Source organism: Marmota flaviventris, chromosome 3, assembly GCF_047511675.1.
Source record: "Marmota flaviventris isolate mMarFla1 chromosome 3, mMarFla1.hap1, whole genome shotgun sequence".
NCBI classification, from domain to species: Eukaryota; Metazoa; Chordata; class Mammalia; order Rodentia; family Sciuridae; genus Marmota; species Marmota flaviventris.
Window position 1 is genome coordinate 73,524,456 of NC_092500.1, and position 17,854 is coordinate 73,542,309.

At 36.9% G+C, this 17,854-nt stretch overlaps 1 protein-coding gene across 9 annotated transcripts in view; it reads right to left on the reverse strand.

Annotated features, from left to right (window-relative positions):
* Pphln1 (periphilin 1) overlaps positions 1–17,834 on the reverse strand; it is a 108,698-nt gene extending 90,864 nt beyond the window's left edge. For 5 of the 9 annotated variants that reach the window (XM_071609964.1, XM_071609963.1, XM_071609959.1 and 2 more), the window contains exons 1-2: positions 17,759–17,820; positions 16,844–17,121 (exon numbers count right to left, since the gene is read on the reverse strand). In XM_071609964.1, the coding sequence (XP_071466065.1) occupies positions 16,844–16,883 (40 nt within the window). In that variant the 5' untranslated portion in view covers positions 16,884–17,121; positions 17,759–17,820. Of the gene's footprint in view, positions 1–16,843; positions 17,122–17,288; positions 17,353–17,758 lie in introns of those variants that run through there. The other 4 variants (XM_071609960.1, XM_071609958.1, XM_027934181.2 and 1 more) reach the window with 4 other exon arrangements.
* Between the last annotated feature and the right edge of the window lie 20 nt (positions 17,835–17,854).

Sequence of the window (17,854 nt, forward strand, 5' to 3'; positions counted from 1 at the left end):
ACTGAAAAATAATGGATTCCAACCAAGAATACTGTATCCAGCAAAATTAAGCTTCAGATTTGACAATGAAATTAAAATATTTCACGAAAAACAAGAGTTAAAAGAATTCGCAGCCAGAAAACCAGCACTGCAAGGCATTTTGAGCAAAACACTACAAGAAGAGGAATGAAAAACAGCACCCAAAACTAACAGTGGGAGGTAACTCAGTAAAGGGAAGAAAAAAAAATAACCAAAAAGGAAAAACTAGCCATATTAAAATAAAGAAATAAATAAGCATAACTGGAAATACAAACCATATATCAATAGTAACCTTAAAGGTTAATGGCTTAAATCCACCAATAAAGAGACATAGGCTAGTAACCTGGATTAAAAAAACAAATCCAACAATATGCTCCTTTAGGAGACTCATATGATAGGAAAAGACATACACAGGCTGAAAGTGAAAGGTTGGAAAAATCATACCACTCACATGGTCCTCGGAAGCAAGCAGGAGTGGCCATACTCATATCGAATAAAATCGACTTCAAACCTAAGTTAATCAAAAGGGATAAAGAAGGACACTATATACTGTTAAAAGGAACCATCCACCAACAAGACATAACAATTATCAATATGTATGCACCAAACAATGGTGCTGCAATGTTCATAAAACAAACTCTCCTCAAATTCAAGAGTCAAGTAGACCACAACACAATAATTATGGGTGACTTCAACAAACCGCTCTCTCCATTGGACAGATCCTCCAGACAAAAGCTGAATAAAGAAACTATAGAACTCAATAACACAATCATAACCTAGACTTAAACGACATATATAGAATATATCAACCATCATCAAGTGGATACACGTTCTCCTCAGCAGCACATAAATCCTTCTCAAAGATAGACCATATATTATGCCATAGGACAACTCTTAGTAAATATAAAGGGGTGGAGATAATACCATGCATCTTATCTGATCATAACGGAATGAAATTGGAAATCAATGATGAAAGAAGGAAGGAAAAATCCTGCATCACCTGGAAAATGAACAATATGTTACTAAATGATCAATGAGTTACAGAAGACATAAAGGAGGAAATCAAAAAATTCTTAGAGATAAATGAAAATACAGACACAACATATCGGAATCTATGGGACACAATGAAAGCACTTTTAAGAGGGAAATTCATTGCCTGGAGTTCATTCCTCAAAAAAAGAAAAAACCAACAAATAAATGAACTCACACTTCATTTCAAAACCCTAGAAGAGGAAGAGCAAAACAATAGCAAAGGTAGTAGAAGGCAAGAAATAATTAAAATCAGAGCGGAAATCAATAAAATCGAAACAAAAAAACCATTGAAAAAATTGATAAAACTAAAAGCTGGTTCTTTGAAAAAATAAATAAGATTGACAGACCCTTAGCCATGCTAACGAAGAGAAGAAGAGAGAGAACTCAAATTACTAACATACGGGATGAAAAAGGCAATATCACAACGGACACTACAGAAATACAGAAGATAATTAGGAATTATTTTGAAACCCTATATTCCAATAAAATAGAAGATAGTGAAGATATCGATAAATTTCTTAAGTCATATGATTTGCCCAGATTGAGTCAGGAAGATACACACAATTTAAACAGACCAATAACAAAGGAGGAAATAGAAGAAGCCATCAAAAGACTACCAAACAAGAAAAGCCCTGGACCGGATGGATATACAGCGGAGTTTTACAAAAACTTCAAAGAAGAATTAATACCAATACTTTTCAAGTTATTTCAAGAAATAGAAAAAGAAAGAGCTCTTCCAAATTCATTCTATGAGGCCAACATCACCCTGATCCTGAAACCAGACAAAGACACTTCAAAGAAAGAAAACTACAGACCAATATCTCTAATGAACTTAGATGCAAAAATCCTCAATAAAATCCTGGCAAATCGAATACAAAAGCATATCAAAAAAATTGTGCACCATGATCAAGTAGGATTCATCGTGGGATGAATGGGTAAAAAAAATGTGGCATTTATACACAATGGAGTATTAGGCAGCACTAAAAAATGACAAAATCATCAGATTATGCTAAGTGAAGCTAGCCAATCCCTAAAAAACAAATGCCAAGTGTCTTCTTTGATATAATGAGAGCAACTAAGAACAGAGCAGGGAGGAATAGCAAGAGGAAAAGATTAACATTAAACAGAGACATGAGGTGGGAGGGAAAGGGAGAGAAAAGGGAAATTGCATGGAAATGGAAGGAGACCCTCATTGTTATACAAAATTACATATAAGAGGTTGTGAGGGGAAAGGAAAAAAATAATAATAAAAAAAAAAACCACAAGGGAGAGAATTAAATTATAGCAGATGGGATAGAGAGAGAAGATGGGAGGGGAGGGGAGGGGGGATGGTAGAGGATAGGAAAGGTAGCAGAATACAACAGTTACTAATATGGCATTAGGTAAAAATGTGGATGTGTAACCGATGTGATTCTGCAATCTGTATACGGGGTAAAAATGGGAGTTCATAACCCACTTGAATCTAAAGTATGAAATATGATATGTCAAGAGCTTTGTAATGTTTTGAACAACCAATAAAAAAAAGAAGAGAAGCATAATTATAATGGGGGTCCGTTTGGGGGGCTATATCAATGACATTTGGGTAAAGTGAACATGGCATATAACAAAGTCGAAGGATAAACACCTCCAAGAACAGATGAAAACAGAAACTGCAAAAGGGCAAAAGCCTAGGTAAACAAATAGGGTACAGGAAAACGGGTCACTTATATGAAACAGCAATACAGAATATTAGAGATTAGCAAATCTTTTCTCTAACAGACCAGACAAATATTTTTAGCCTTACCCTTATATCTGAAAAGATTGCACTAGATATATAAGATCATTTTTATATTAAGAAAACTGACTTTGCTGGGAGTTGTGGCGCACACCTGTAATCCCAGACACTCAGGAGGCTGGGGCAGGAAGATCAGGAGTTCAAAGCCAGCCTCATCAAAAGTGAGATGCTAAGAAACTCAAGGAGACTCTGTCTCTAAATAAAATATAAAATAGGGCTGGGGAATGTGGCTCATGCTTGAGTGCCCCTGTTATGGGCCAGGCTATACGGGCAATGACCAGACTCCATTGTACCCTGAGACTCCATGTTACGTAAGAAATGTTTCTCCCATGGGAACACCCCACCTCAGTACCCATCAACAGTTGCTTAGCATAGCATGTTTGGCAACACAAAATGGCAATTTTTTTTAATATTTATTTTTTAGTTGTAGTTGGACACAGTAGCTTTATTTTATTTATTTTTATTTTACTTATTTTTAAATAAAATCGAACCCAGGGCATAACCACGTGCTAGGCAAGTGCTCTACCGCTGAGCCACAACCCCAGCCCCACAAAATGGCAATTCTTATACAATGTAAAATTGTTATTTTGGGTTCCCAATTTTCTTGGACAATGTACCCTGACAGAAATTGATTGTCTAGACGTTAGTAACTATTCTTTAACTTGTATTCAACTAGGATCGTTTGACCCACTACCCTTTCTGCTTATGATTTTAGATCTCATGGTGTTTGTCTATGATTTTGAATCAGAGCAACAGCCACTTGTGATTAATGTGGTTTTGGAATATAAAGGTGTGCTCTAACCCTTGAAGGGGGTTGCATCCTGTCCCTTGGCTGGCCAGCTGGTGAATCTGGACCACCAGATGGTGAATAAATGTTCCATCTCCTACTTTAAGACAGACTCAGTGATTTATTGCGATTTCACCATAACACCCCTGAGTTCAATCCCCGGTATCCCACCCCACTACCCAAAGAAAATTAGCTTGAAAATATCTCATGTAGGGGCTGAGATCGTGGTACAGTGGTAGAGTGCTCCCCTAGCATGTGATAGGCCAGGGGTCCGATCCTCAGCACCACATAAAAAATTAAATAAAGATATTGTGTCCAACTAAAAAATTTTTAAAAATTAAAGAAAATATCTCATGTAGTTAAAGAAAATAAGAAGATAATGATGATGAAGAGACTGACTTCCTCTGTATGAAAATCCCTAGTTTTATATTTGGCAGAAAATGGTCTCAGCTTCAAAAAGTAGTCTAAAAATCATGGTCATGATCATTAAATCACCAAAGGATGTGCTAATAAAGTCACTATGTAAAAGCTTGATGGGGAACTTTCTAATGACTTCCCCTCAAAACTGTACGGGGTATGTAAGCAAACTACAATTAAAAGAAAAAAATAGGATGTGGGGCCATCAAGAAAACTGTAAATCTGTGAAATATTCTTACCTTAAAAACAAAAATAAAAAACTAAAAACCTAAATTGAGAAGGGTGGCATGCATCTGCAGTCCCAGCTACTCAGGAGGCTCACTTGAGCTCAGCAGTTTGAGGCCAAACATTAAAAAAAAAAAAAAAAAAAGGCCACAGGGGGGGCGGTATAAATCTACATTTATAAAAAAGGCTGCAGGGGGCGGGTGGTATAAATCTAATCAAGCCTAAAGCTCTATCATGAAAGGATAAAGGAGGTGTTCTATCACAATGATTAGGCTCCCTGCTAGCCCCCAGGGCACTGTCACTCTAGGCTATCATCCCAGTAATTTTGTAGTCTAAGGAAGAAGGATTCAAGAAGAGCCTGGGCAATTCTTCAAGACTTTGTCTCAAAATAAAAAAGGCCGAGGATATAGCTCAGTGGTAGAATGCCCCTGGGTTCAATCCCCAGTAGTGGGGCAACAGTTAGGCTCCTAGATGCAGCAGAGATTTTGTGAAGTGACTCACTCTAACTGACTGTGGAAGATCATATATATAGATTTCTTCTGATCAAGTTATAATTTTCTGCCTGGCAGTTTGAAAGATAACAGACTATTATTGCCATAACCTCAAATATTTTAATTACTTAAAGAATCAATCCACAATTCATGGAAGCTAAAAGAAAAAGTAGAGAAAAAAAGTACGTCTACAGCCATCCTACCCCGAACATGTCCTATTTCCTCTATCTCAGAAGCTAAACAGGGTTGGGCCTGGTGCTCTAGGCTTTAAAAAAAGAAAAAAAAAAACAGCAATTGGAATAAAGCAACAAACAAAAATACAATCATGCAGGAGTTCAAAAAGAACTGTTCCGAATATAAATCATCATTTGTAGAAGAATTAAACATGAAGAAACACATCAAGAAGCTAAAATCCAGATCCCTCAAATTGAAGTGAAAATCTAAATAAACATCAATTCATCAGAAGAGGCATTATTGTTTAATGGGTATGAGATTTCAGTTTAGGAAGATAAAAAAGCTGTGGAGATGCTGGCAATGGTTCCATCAGTCCGAATGAAACTGAACTGCATTTTTAAACAATAGTTAAGGGCTGGGGTTATAGCTCTGTGGTAGAATGCTTGCCTAGCATGTGTAAAGCTCTAGGTTTGTTTCTCAGCACCACATATAAAATAAATCTTTAAAAAGTTCATTGACAAGTAAAAATTTTTTAAATAGTTAAAATAGTAAATTTGATATATATTTTACCACAACAAAGATTTTTTAAGAAAACCAAAAACACGAATTTGCCTGGCATCAAAATCCTAACCACATAATAAAGTTTGCTGCATTTCCTACATCTAGTTATCAATTCTGTAAGGCATCAACCTGTATAGTATTCTTAATTTCTACAAGAAACAAGTAGCATCCATCAAACAGACATCACACTAGTGCTACTACAGTATCAACTCCTACACTTAATCCTGTAACAACTTTATCTGACTCCATACCCGAGGACACCCCAAGAGTATGTAAGCACCTCATGAAGAGCTACAAAAATCAGTTGCAAGTTGAAGCGTTTAATAAATTCTCTTCATCTTAATAAGTTCACACTTTTAAAAGCTTTTTCTTAAAATTTCAATTTTTATACATATAGTGAATAATTTAATGAAAGGAAGCTTATTTTATCAATACAATAGTTAAACTGCTAAACTTTCTATAAATACAGTGCTAAAATATAGAAGTCACAGTATAATGCCAGTGCATGCCTGTAATCTCAGCTACTCAGAGGCTGAGAGAAGAGAATCCCATATTCAGTTCAACTTGTGCAACTAAACAAAATACTAGATCAGTGGTAGCACTCGCCTGTCACATATGAGGTCCTGAGTTCAATCCAATCCCGATCACTGGGGTGAGGGGTAGGCTATAAAATAATCTCCTGTAATCAATTATTTCATTTTTGAAAACTTCTATCTTTCGATGAGTACACTACAATACTAAATTAACAATTAACATCTTCAGAGAATCTGCAAGTATTTAGTTTTTAAACGTATTATTTACCATAACTACCTATGCTTTTACAAATGAGCAGTATTGGAATGTTTTATCTTTAATCAAATTACTATATATATAGTAATTTTATATATATATATATATATATATATATATATATATATATCTCCAAAATAAAGAATATAAAAATAGAATGCATAATAACTGTCAAATTAAACAGGGCTTGATTTTGGCAAGATAAATCGCATCCACTAGCACAAAAAATTTAAAATCAAACAGCTCTGGTAAGACCCCATGACAAAATATTGAACTTCTCTCATCCTTAAGAAATCTATAATTGAGTAAGGCAGGAATATAAATAAGAAAGATTCCATAAGCAATTCTGTACTGTTATTTAAACTAGAAAGACAGTTTGATTACGTACAAAAGAAAAAACATTGGGCTGTAAGATGGACCTGAAGGTGGATCTTAAATGAAGGTAGCAGAAAACAAAACAGAGGAGGAGATGATAATGCAATTAGGGGAGAAAATTATTAGAATAATTAGGGGAGAAAATATGCTAACATTACCTTACATTCAAATGGAAGTTTGGTACAACTTTCTGATTAGCAGTATATTATCCAGATTTACAAAGGACATCCATCCCACAACCTGTTAGCTAAATTTATATAAAGGTATTCGGACTCCCAGTGAGTGATTCTGCTACTTACTGTGTTATCAATTCACTAAGTCTCCTCACATTAATGGAGTCTCAAAAGTATTCCAGTAAAATTCTCTAGTTCAACAGGTTATGTAAACTGAATACAACAGAAAATGGAAGGACTCTCAATATCACAATTAGAGAACAGAATTAGAATCCAATGTGGAAAATGAAGACTTCATTTAGAAGTGTGCATTAACTGGTTCCAAATTCTAAAAAACAAACAAACAAAAAATCCCTCTCATGCTATAATTAATAAAGAAGGTAAGTTTAATATATCATAATGGGTTTTAATTCCAGAAAGAAAATAAGCATCTCCTAGAAGTGTCCACTGAGTTAACTTCAACAGAGGGCTGAGGAAGGGAGGACTGCCATTCCAAGTAAAAGGAGCCAGGAAATTCAGAAAACAAAGTCAGGGCAATATCCTTGTGTCAAGCCACTCACACTTTGAGCCAGAGAGGTGCATGCCTATAATCCCACCAACTGGGGAGACTGAGGCAAGACAATTCCAAGTTCAAGGCCAGTCTCAGCAAATTCAAGGTCAGCTTAGACAACTTCTTAAGACAACTTAAGAAGACTGTCTCAAAATTTAAAAAGGCATGGGGTGGGGGTGGGGATATAGCTCAGTGGTAAAGCGATCCTGGGTTCAATTCCCAGTACCTCAAAGAAAAAAACGCATTTGGATCCAAAGTTAAGGTGATAATACTGGTTTTTCATGTTATTCAAACCAGCTATAGTAGCAATTTAGGAAATAAAATAACTGCATTTTGATCTAGTAAACTTCCATTATTAAACATACTCAGCACAATTTTCCCTCCTTCCCAAATTCATTCCCTTCATTTTTTATTTTCACCCAGCAGCTATTTTGACAGCCAACTACAGTTAGTGAATAGCAAAGTTTCATTTAACCTCATACTTTAGATGAACTTTTTGCACTGACAATATTAGAATGTTCTCCAGATACCTGCAGAGTTAATTTACTACAATGACACTTCTTAATGTCCTTTTAATATCACTTAACAACCAGGTCCCCAATCTTGCTTTTTCATAGTACTAATCATCTAGGCTACTATATAATTTACATTTAATGCACATTATTGATTCCGTACTACTAGAAACATGAGCTATATGAATCTCTATTTTTCACTGATTAAGCCCCTAGAAAAGTTTGCACAAAGGCCAGACAAGGGGCACGTGCTATAATCTCAGTGGCTCAGGATGCTGAGGCAGAAGGATCACAAGTTAAAAGCCAGCCTCAGCAACTTAGCAAGGCGTTAAGCAACTCAGGAGATTCTGTCTGTAAATAAAATACAAAAAAGAGCTGGGGTGTGGCTCAGTGGTTAAGCGCTCCTGGGTTCAATCCTCCCAAAAAAGAAAATTTTGCACATAATATATACTCAGAATTCAGAGTGCATTTACTAATGCTAAGAAAATGATTCTTCTAAATAAATAACTCCATATTTCCACTTCCATCTCAGCTCCTTTCAAGGTAATGCTCCACACCTTCAACTCAATATGCCAAAACAGTTCTTCATACTTCTCAGAAAACTACTTCATCTCCTGTCTTCCCTATTTTGGTCAATGATACAAACCAGGAAGACAATAAGGAGAGCCTGATCTATTTAAAAGTGACACTGTAAAACATGAAAGCATTCTGCCACTTTTTCCACAAAAAGAAAGTTAAAATCTCTCTTAGCCTTTCTTTGATTCACATTTCATATGTAATGTTGTGTTATTTGTAAAGAGCCCCACCTTACCTGAAATAAGACTCTGCCTCCCATCTTACTCCACGTTAGAATGGCTCCAAAATAGGCTAGACTTCAGCTCATTTAAAGTTGTGTTCAAAAGACTGATTATTGTTGCAAAGATTACTGTGATCTCAGAGAATATAATATATAACCAAGTAAAGATTCAAGAGTATAAAAATCATTTTTCTTGGTTCATAGCTATGACACAAACTGAATATGTTTTTGCTCTGTTAATTTCATTTTGTACTTTCCTTTTAAACTTTATAATTGTTATCTTTCAGTGTTTTGTAGAGATACTTCTTATTTTAAAAATTTTTAAAAAATAAAACCTGGGTTAATCTGAAATAATAAGCCATCACCTACAGATAGTATATAATACTGACTTCCAGTACTAATGCTAACCCCAGTTAAATGAAAGGGGTAACTGTAAAATTATAGATATTGAAGTCATAACCTATTAAACTGGCTTGCTGGCTGTTTAAAACCAAAAACCTGGAGACCAAAGTCAATGAAGTAAAAAGGCCAAGGAAAATGCAGCCAACATTTTGGCTCTTGCCCTCTAAGTTCAGCTGGACCCAAAGAACGATGGAACCCCTTTGTGAGCTCTGCAACTCTGGTGAGTCACTTATCTGTGGATCAGGGAGATCTAGAGAACCCTAGAGAACAGGAAGCCAGTGCACATACTGCACTGAAGAGACTCATTGGACATGGAAATGTCCCTGATGCTTCCAAGAAATGCCACATATGGTCAGCAGGACCCTGACCCATCCTGGCAGATGGCACCACTTGGTAAAGGAACACTAAAGGAGCCAGGAAGCTTTTTTGCACATGTCCCCAAGAGTGATCCCTGAGAAATCTCAGCTGACTCTAAGAATAGATAGGAACAAAGTTAGTTTTGACCAACTTGGTCTTAAACACCTGGCAAGGGAGTATAGTTTAAACACAGTCCTACATGGACATTTACAAGGAAAACCAAAAAAAATTTTTTTAATGTAACTTAAGATTTTACACTTGTGTCAGCCATACCAAAAGTAAGTAAAACTGAAGGCTATAAAGGAAGGGTTCTTGATAATAACAATCATAAGAATTGCAAACTTTTCCTCAGTTAATTTGAGTCTGATTTTATAGTCCTACAAATCTTCCTAACCTCCTATATTGATGAACTTCATCTGTTTTTAACTGATATGATTATGAGTTCCTGTCCTCATCGTTTTCAGAGACTGGCTGAAATAGTAATTGTTTCTGTTCTAATTATTTACAAAAATTTAATGCTTTGCTGTCTTTATTGTTGTCTTAGCATAATCCCTGCCTTTTGCATATGCCTTGTCCAGTCACCTGCCATCTGCCACTGTGGACCTCTGGACTGCTCTGATGCTGAATGCCCTTAACTCTCCAAGCCCCATCTGAGAACAAGGACTCTGGGTTACTTTCCCCAACTTCACCCCATTTTAGCAGGAAGCAGCTTGGAGATGTCATTGCCCACTTTCCATAGAAATGGAAGCTAGAAATTGACAGTGTGGAAATGTAACAGGGGTTCACTGGATGCTTTGACTATATCCCTTTTGCTTTGAAACTTAAATATTTTTTTCTTTTTCCCAACCTTCTTCTCCTTGATCTTCTTTTCCCTAAACTTCTCTTTCTTGATCTTCTCCATGATCTTCTTTTCCCTAATCTTTTCCCTGGCCTTCTTTTCCCTAACCTTTTCCTTCCTGATCTTTTCTCTTATCTTCCTTTCTCTAACCACCTCCTCCCTGATCTTTTCCCTGAAGTTCTCCTTGATCTTTCCTCCCCAATCTCATTTTCTCAGAATCACCTCTTTAAAAAACCCTGTTCCTGCTGATGGGTAAAAACACAGGGTTTGGGACCGATGAAACACAGGGGATTCCTGTATCAAAAAAAAAAAAAAGATACCAACCAGTACCCCCAGGCCCAAATCAGAAACCTGAATCATACAAAACTCAAAACTTTCATATCTAAATAATCACTAAATCCAGTTATTTCTATAAGTTCAATAAAGGACAGATAGCTATACTTGTTCAAACTGCTAGCAAATTGCTTGTTCTGCATGGATGCCATTATTTCTCAATAGCACACCTTTACCTCTGCCTAGAATATTTATCTGCCTTCATCTTTCCATGTCAAGAGTCATCTCAAATATCACTTTTGTTGCATTTTCCTAAAACAGAACTGTCCTTTCTTCGTACCCCTCAAAACATCCTACTACATCAGTACTATATAACACCATATTCTATTTAATTTGCTTCCTTTCCACCCTACCAAACTAAACACCACTACAAAGGCACACAATTGCACATTTGTGTTGTTCCCTCTCCTTAGCAAAATATTTATTACGGGCCAAACTAATAGTTCATGTGACCACCACCTAAGAACCTATATACAAGAGTTTGTACCTTTTAATTATTCAGAAAACTTTTTGTTAGTAATGTTGTATTATGATTCCTGCCATACTTCTCAAGACACTAATATTACTTCGCTTTTGAGCAAAAAAATATCAATGATAGCCATCTAGCTCTAGCATCTAAAGCAGTCATTCTCAACCCTGACTGCACACTAGATCTAAAGAGCTTTTAAAAATAATGCTACCTAGCAGGGTACAGTGGCACATGCCTTTAATCCCAGCTACTTGGGAAGTTGAGGCCAGAAGATACAAAGTTTGATGCCAGCTTGGGCAATCTAGCAAGATCCTATCTTCAAACAAAATATAAAAAGGACTAAGGGTATACCTCCATGATACAGTACCTCAGGTTCAATTCCCAGTACCGGAAAAAAAAAAAAAAAAAAGGAAAAGTAATCCATATGGTATTGACTGCACTATCCTCAGTACTGCAAAAAGGTATAAATTAAGTACCATAAAAATTTGTATAGCTGAAGTAACAGGTTAAGATGTTGGCATATTTTTAGGCAACCAACATATGAATCCATAAGAGAAGCAGACAGATACTAAGCTTATATATATATATATAACATTAAGAAAAAAATGTTGTTGCATTTAAATTTACCATCTAACAGAACTTCAAAATTTGAGTAAGGATTCTTTAAATTTAGAAAGATTTTTAAATTTAATTCTTAAAGCCAGGCACAGTGGCACATGCCTATAATCCCAGTTACTTGAGAGGGTAAAGCAGGAAAATCCAAAATGTGAGGCCAGCTTGGGCAATTTAGTGAGACACTGTTTCAAAAAAACAAAAGGGGGAGAGGGGTAGCTCAGTAGTAGAGTATCCCTGGGTTCAATCTCCAAAGCCACAAAAGAATAAAATTAAATTTTAAAATAATACCACCTAGGCCCTACACTCTGAAATACTGTAAGCGACCAGGTGGAGGCTACCCAGGGTCCCCTAACAATGGAAGGAAAGCCAAGGTCCCAGGGCTGCCCAAGGATATGAGGACAGCTCTGTGCAGGACCAACAAGGGCATGGCATAGAGCAGGCTCTGGATGACCTCTGTCTTTCCACATCCACCCACCTGCACAAAATGGGTCTCTCCAACTCATCTTAGGGATACGTGGGAGGATCCTTGCATTCAGGCTGGGGGAATGGAGGACAAAGAGGCTGATCATTTAACCAGGTGGATGAATGGCAAAGAGATCCCTGAGTCCTCTTACCAAGCCCCCTTCTTCTCTGGATTCTCCTACCCTCTCTCAGCCCTCATACCATCCTATCTTTGCTGGGCCCCTTCAGAGCAGCCATTCTCTTCACTAATTTTTTTCAAATCTTAAACTCATCTCAGGCTGAGGTCAACTGATTTAAAGCAAGTAAATACATTTCTGACAGCCTAAATTGAAACATTAGGGAGATTTTAAGAATTGACTTGAATCTGAAAACTGCATAATGATATTTCTACTTTAAAATGTTTAAAATTCCAGGGAACAAAATTAAAATAAATTAAAAAAAAATAATTAGTTAAGGTCTTAGGGGGAATTAGCACTGATACCAACTAATATGGTCAAAATAGAACAAAGGACCTACCAGAATTCAGTACTATTTAGTACTCAGAGGTAAAAGCAGGTATAGAGGTAGTTATCAATGTTTTAAGACAGTTAAAAATGTTTAAATAGAATCTTGAGAGGTCGCTTAAATGTGAATGAACAATAGTGAATAGTAGAATCTAAGGAAAGAAAAAGGTATTAGGGAGACATGTTTTAAAAAAAAAAAAAAACAGAATTGACCAAAGCAGATTCACATGGCAAGGAATGGGGGAAAAGCCTACTTAGGTATTCAGCAAGTTTTCATTTCCTCCTCTATATGCAAGAATCTGTGCAACTGAGTTTCAAAACATGTAAACACCTTACCCACACAATCTTAAAAAAAGAGATACTATCTCTCACTTTCCAAAAACTGTGAAACCTCTGAAAAGCTTAAATTCCAGGGTTCATTGAAGCCTGGAGACAGACTCTGGCATGCATGACTTTAAGGTTTAAGCTCTTTCCAACAGTATCATACTGCTTCACAAAGGAGACAGGCAAGGACAGAGAGAACAAATTCAAGGTCATTAAATAGTACCAAAGCAAAATTCTAGACACAAAGCCCACTACAGACTTCTAAGCCTAGAAATAATGTGAGGAGGGAGAGTGTCAATAGAAAAGATTAACCTGGCAATACACAAAATGGATTAGAGAAGAAGCCGGGGGCAGGGAGATCACTGATTGCTCCCATTATGAATCATATAACAAAATTTTTAAAGTATTGCATTCTTTACTTTTCAGAAGTCACTGCCTATTCAATGCTTTAATAATACTTCTTTTAGGTACACTCATACATTACTGGTGGAACTACAAATTGGTGCATCCACTCTGGAACGCAACATGGAGATTCGTCAGAAAACTTGGAATGGAAACACCATTTGACCTAGTTATTCTGTTCCTTGGCATATACCCAAAGGACTTAAAATCAGCATACTCAAGTGACAGAGCCACATCAATGTTTATAGCCACTCACTTCACTGTAGCTAAGCTATGGAACCAACCTAGGCGCCTTCAACAGATGAATGGATAAAGAAAATGTGGCTCATATACATACACATTCACACACACACAATGGAATACTACTCAGTCACAAAGAAGAATGGATAGAAAAGAATAAAGCCAGGCACAGTGGCACACGCCTATAATCCCAGCAGCTTTGGAGGCTGAGGCAGGAGGATCAAGAGTTCAAAGCCAATCTTAGCAAAAACAAGGTGCTAAGGACCCTATCTCTAAATAAAATACAAAATAGGGATAGGGATATGGCTCAGTGATTGAGTGCTCATGAGTTCAATCCCTTGTACCAAAAAAAAAAAAAAAAGAGAGAGAGAGAGAGAGAGAGAATGATAGTATGGCTTTTGTCAATAAATGGATGGAACTGGAGACTATCATGCTAGGTGAAATAAGCCAATTCCAAAAAACTAAAAGCCAAATGTTCTGATATGTGCATGTTAACATACAATAAGAGGAAGAGGGAGGTAATGGAAGTTTACTGAGTTAGAAAAAGGGGAATGAAGGGAAGAGTTGGGGGATGGGAATAGAAAAGAGTAGAATGAATCGTTCATAACTTTCCTATGATTATTTATGAATATATAACCAGTGTAACTCCACATCATGTACAAGCACAAGAATGGGAAGTTATACCCGGTGTATGTATAATATGTCAAAATACACTCTAATGTATATCTAAAAAGAACAAATAATTAAAAAATATATATTTCATTATAAACTTTAGCCAAGCATGGTGGCACATGCCTGTAATCTCAGCTATTTGGGAGTTTTAAGGCAAGAGTATCATAAATTAGAGATAGGGTCTCACTAAATTACCCAGGCCTGTATCAAAATTAAGTAAATAAAAAGGACTGGAGATGTAGCTTGCCTAGCATGTCCAAACCCTAAGTTGAATTCCCAGCAACAGGAAAAAATTAAAACTTTTAGTTCAGAATAGAATGGTCATTACAGAGGCTGGGGAGGAGGAATGGAGAGAGAAGGATGGGGGGAAAGGTTGATAGATGGATACTAAGTTACAGTTACACAGGAGCAAGAAGTTCTGGTGTGCCTACAGAAAACAATAGTAGACTATACATTTCAGAAAGCTAGAAGAAAGAATTCTGAAAATTTTTACCATAAAGAAATGATAATTGTTTGAGGAGATAAATGTTTAGCCCGATTTAAACATAACAACATATACATGTATCAAAACATAACATGGTACCCCCAATACAAACAATTTTTATATTTTTAATGTATAAGTTTAAAAATGCATTTAGTTTAAAAAAAACTTTTTATTTCATTAACTTAGATTTGTGACTGTATTTCATTAATTAACTTAGATTTGTGACTGTATTTCATTAATTAACTTAGATTTGTGACTGTCCACTATGATAAATGAAATTACACAAGTAGACAAAAATGCCAGATGTCTGCCTAAGTATAATATTTATAAATCTAAACCTTATTTCACATCTTACTTCACACCTAGATGAAGTTAAAGGCTAACTGGTCAGCCTCCTTTCAGTATTTTACCTAAAAAAAAAAACGAAAAACTTAACTATTAATATGTATTCTTAATGTGTACTTTCCTTTTTTTTTTTTTCTTTTTCTTCTTTTAAACTGGGGATTGAACCCAGTAGTACTCTACCACTGAACTACATTCCCAGTAAAAAACAGATCTCAGTTTCCTAGTGTGGCCTTGAACTTTTAATACTTCTGCCTCAACCTCCCAAATCACTGGGATTACAGGTGTGTGTTATCATACCCAGCAATTTATGCTATCCTTAAGAATCCAAATAGTTTCTTATTAATTAAGCCTAATAAATCAAAATTCCTGCCTTTCAAATGCCTACTTCTACCATCTCCTACTCTTCCCAAAAGTATTATTCATGCCATTCTCCTGTGACACAAAATAGGATATTCTATCCTATAATTGAGTTATTTTCCAAACCAAAACACCTCCTTCATTCTATCATTCAACTTCCAACCATACCTCAAGGCCCAATTCACAATCTGCTATTCTCTACAAAATCCATTATCTAAAACTTACAGCACTTAATACAGATTCCAAACTGATGAATGATAAGTCACCTGTGACTTTATCTGGCTTGTGATTTTTTGTTTTTTTTTAAACCAAGATTTTATTCCATTGACAATATTATTAAAAAACTTAGAAATAGGGCCCGGGGAGGGGGGGCGGGTTGTGGCTCGGTGGCAGAATGCTTGCCTAGAATGCATGAGGCACTGGGTTTGATCCCTGGCACCACATTAAAAATAAATAAATAAAATAAAATAAAGGTATTGTGTCCATCTACAATTAAGAAAATATTTTATAAAAATTTGAAAGTAGTGTTTTAAAAAAAAAACAACACATTTTTCCCAACATTTCTTGAACAGATTAAATGTTCTGACAACACTAGGATCATATTCTTACAAGTCACAATTATCTATAAGTCACAATTAACTGAATAGCAGTTGATCCCTTCCCCCAGGTTCTTTACATATTAATTTTAAGTGCCTTGACCACTGAAACCATACCTTCAGCATCTACAATCATTCAAGAACTACCTGACTGCCTATTATACACCAGTAACTGTATTAGATATTGAAATTACAAAAATGAAAACAAGTACAGTCTCTCCTTCACAGCTTAGCTTAGCAGATAGGCAAATAGAGAAACATTTAGAATACATGTGATAAGCTCTAAAAGCTAAGCAGAGAGCATTTAAGGAAGGTAAAGAAAATTAACTCTAAGTTAGGAAACACCCTCAAATAAAGTGACAGCAAGAATAGGAGTTATCCAGAAAGAGGTAGGTGGGGACAGGGAAACCAAATGTCCAAATAGAGAAAAGAGCCTTTCCAAAGACACTGAGGAGATAAAAAAGTATTTTGAGGTAATGAAACTAGTTCAATATGGCAAGAGTCACTGCCAACTTTCAATGTAGGTATCAAAGAAAGGACTCAATTGAAATGATTAGCAGGAAAAACCACGTGTTAATAAAGGTCAGGAAATGAAACAACCCCAGTAAAAAGGCTGAACATGTAAATGAGCAAAAGCAGAAAAAAGGTTTGAGAGAGCACAGGATGGGTGCTGAGGGGTTAGATGCTTACCAAGAGCCTAAATCACGGGAAAAGAAACACAAAGCAGCAGAAGATAAGGGAATATAGCATAGAATACCAAAGGGGCTTACATCTTGGGCGGTAACCAAGGATAACTGGGATGTGAAGCATGATAGGTTTGGCTGGCCACAGTTTGCCAAGAGAATTAGTACCAGCGGTCCTTTGGTGGACGCCGAGGCATTCAGGCCTCGCAAAATTCAGCTGCGCCCTGGATGGATTGCACTTCCGTCTCTCCAGAAGACATCAGCTTCAGTCTGGATGGACTGTGCAGGCTCCAGGACAGGCTGTGGGTTCCAAGCTGCTGGCACGCAGGCTCCCAGGGAGTAGTTAGAGGCCTGATCTGTATGTGCTGGTGGGTAGAAGTTAAGTATAAACTACCTTGCATTATTTTGATTTTGTCAGTAGGAATGATGGGCCCGTTACGACCTCTTAGAGAAAAAGCTGTTCGTGCCCATTACAGATCGGGAGGGCGTGGGGGGAGGGGCGTGGGGGGAGGGGCCAAGAAGTTCAACATACCAATCAAGATTAGTCATTCTGTGAATCCAACTTTCCCCGAGTTGGCCTTGTCTCCCCGACTACACTGAAATCACCGCCACGAGGGGAAAAAAAAAAAAGGCCTGGTTTGCAATTTTTTGTTGTTATTTCCTAAAGTGCCTAAAACCGAGGTGAGTACGTAGAACACATTCAATAAAATTGCCGATTTCTTGACTGACTGATGTTGAGTCACTTAGGTCACCTAGCTCAGTACTCTTTTTGCATATTAGAATACTAAAGAGAAGCGAATATCTAACTTAGACTCGATACTTTCCTTTATTCCAAAATCCACTGCGTCTCTCCACCCTCAATCGCAAGGGCAGAACTGTTGCACGACTGAAATGCAGCAGGAGACTCCAGGTTCCTCAACGGGAACCACCCGCCAGCTCCCCCGAGGCGTAGCTGACAGCTCAAGCGTCCCGTCACCTCTAGCAAAAGTAAAATGCGCTCACCTACTCTGGGCCGCCGGGAGACACCGGGAACGTAGTTGTCCGCTCGCCGCCACTATCCTAAGAAGCACTTCCGGCGCGCGCTATGACATCACTGAC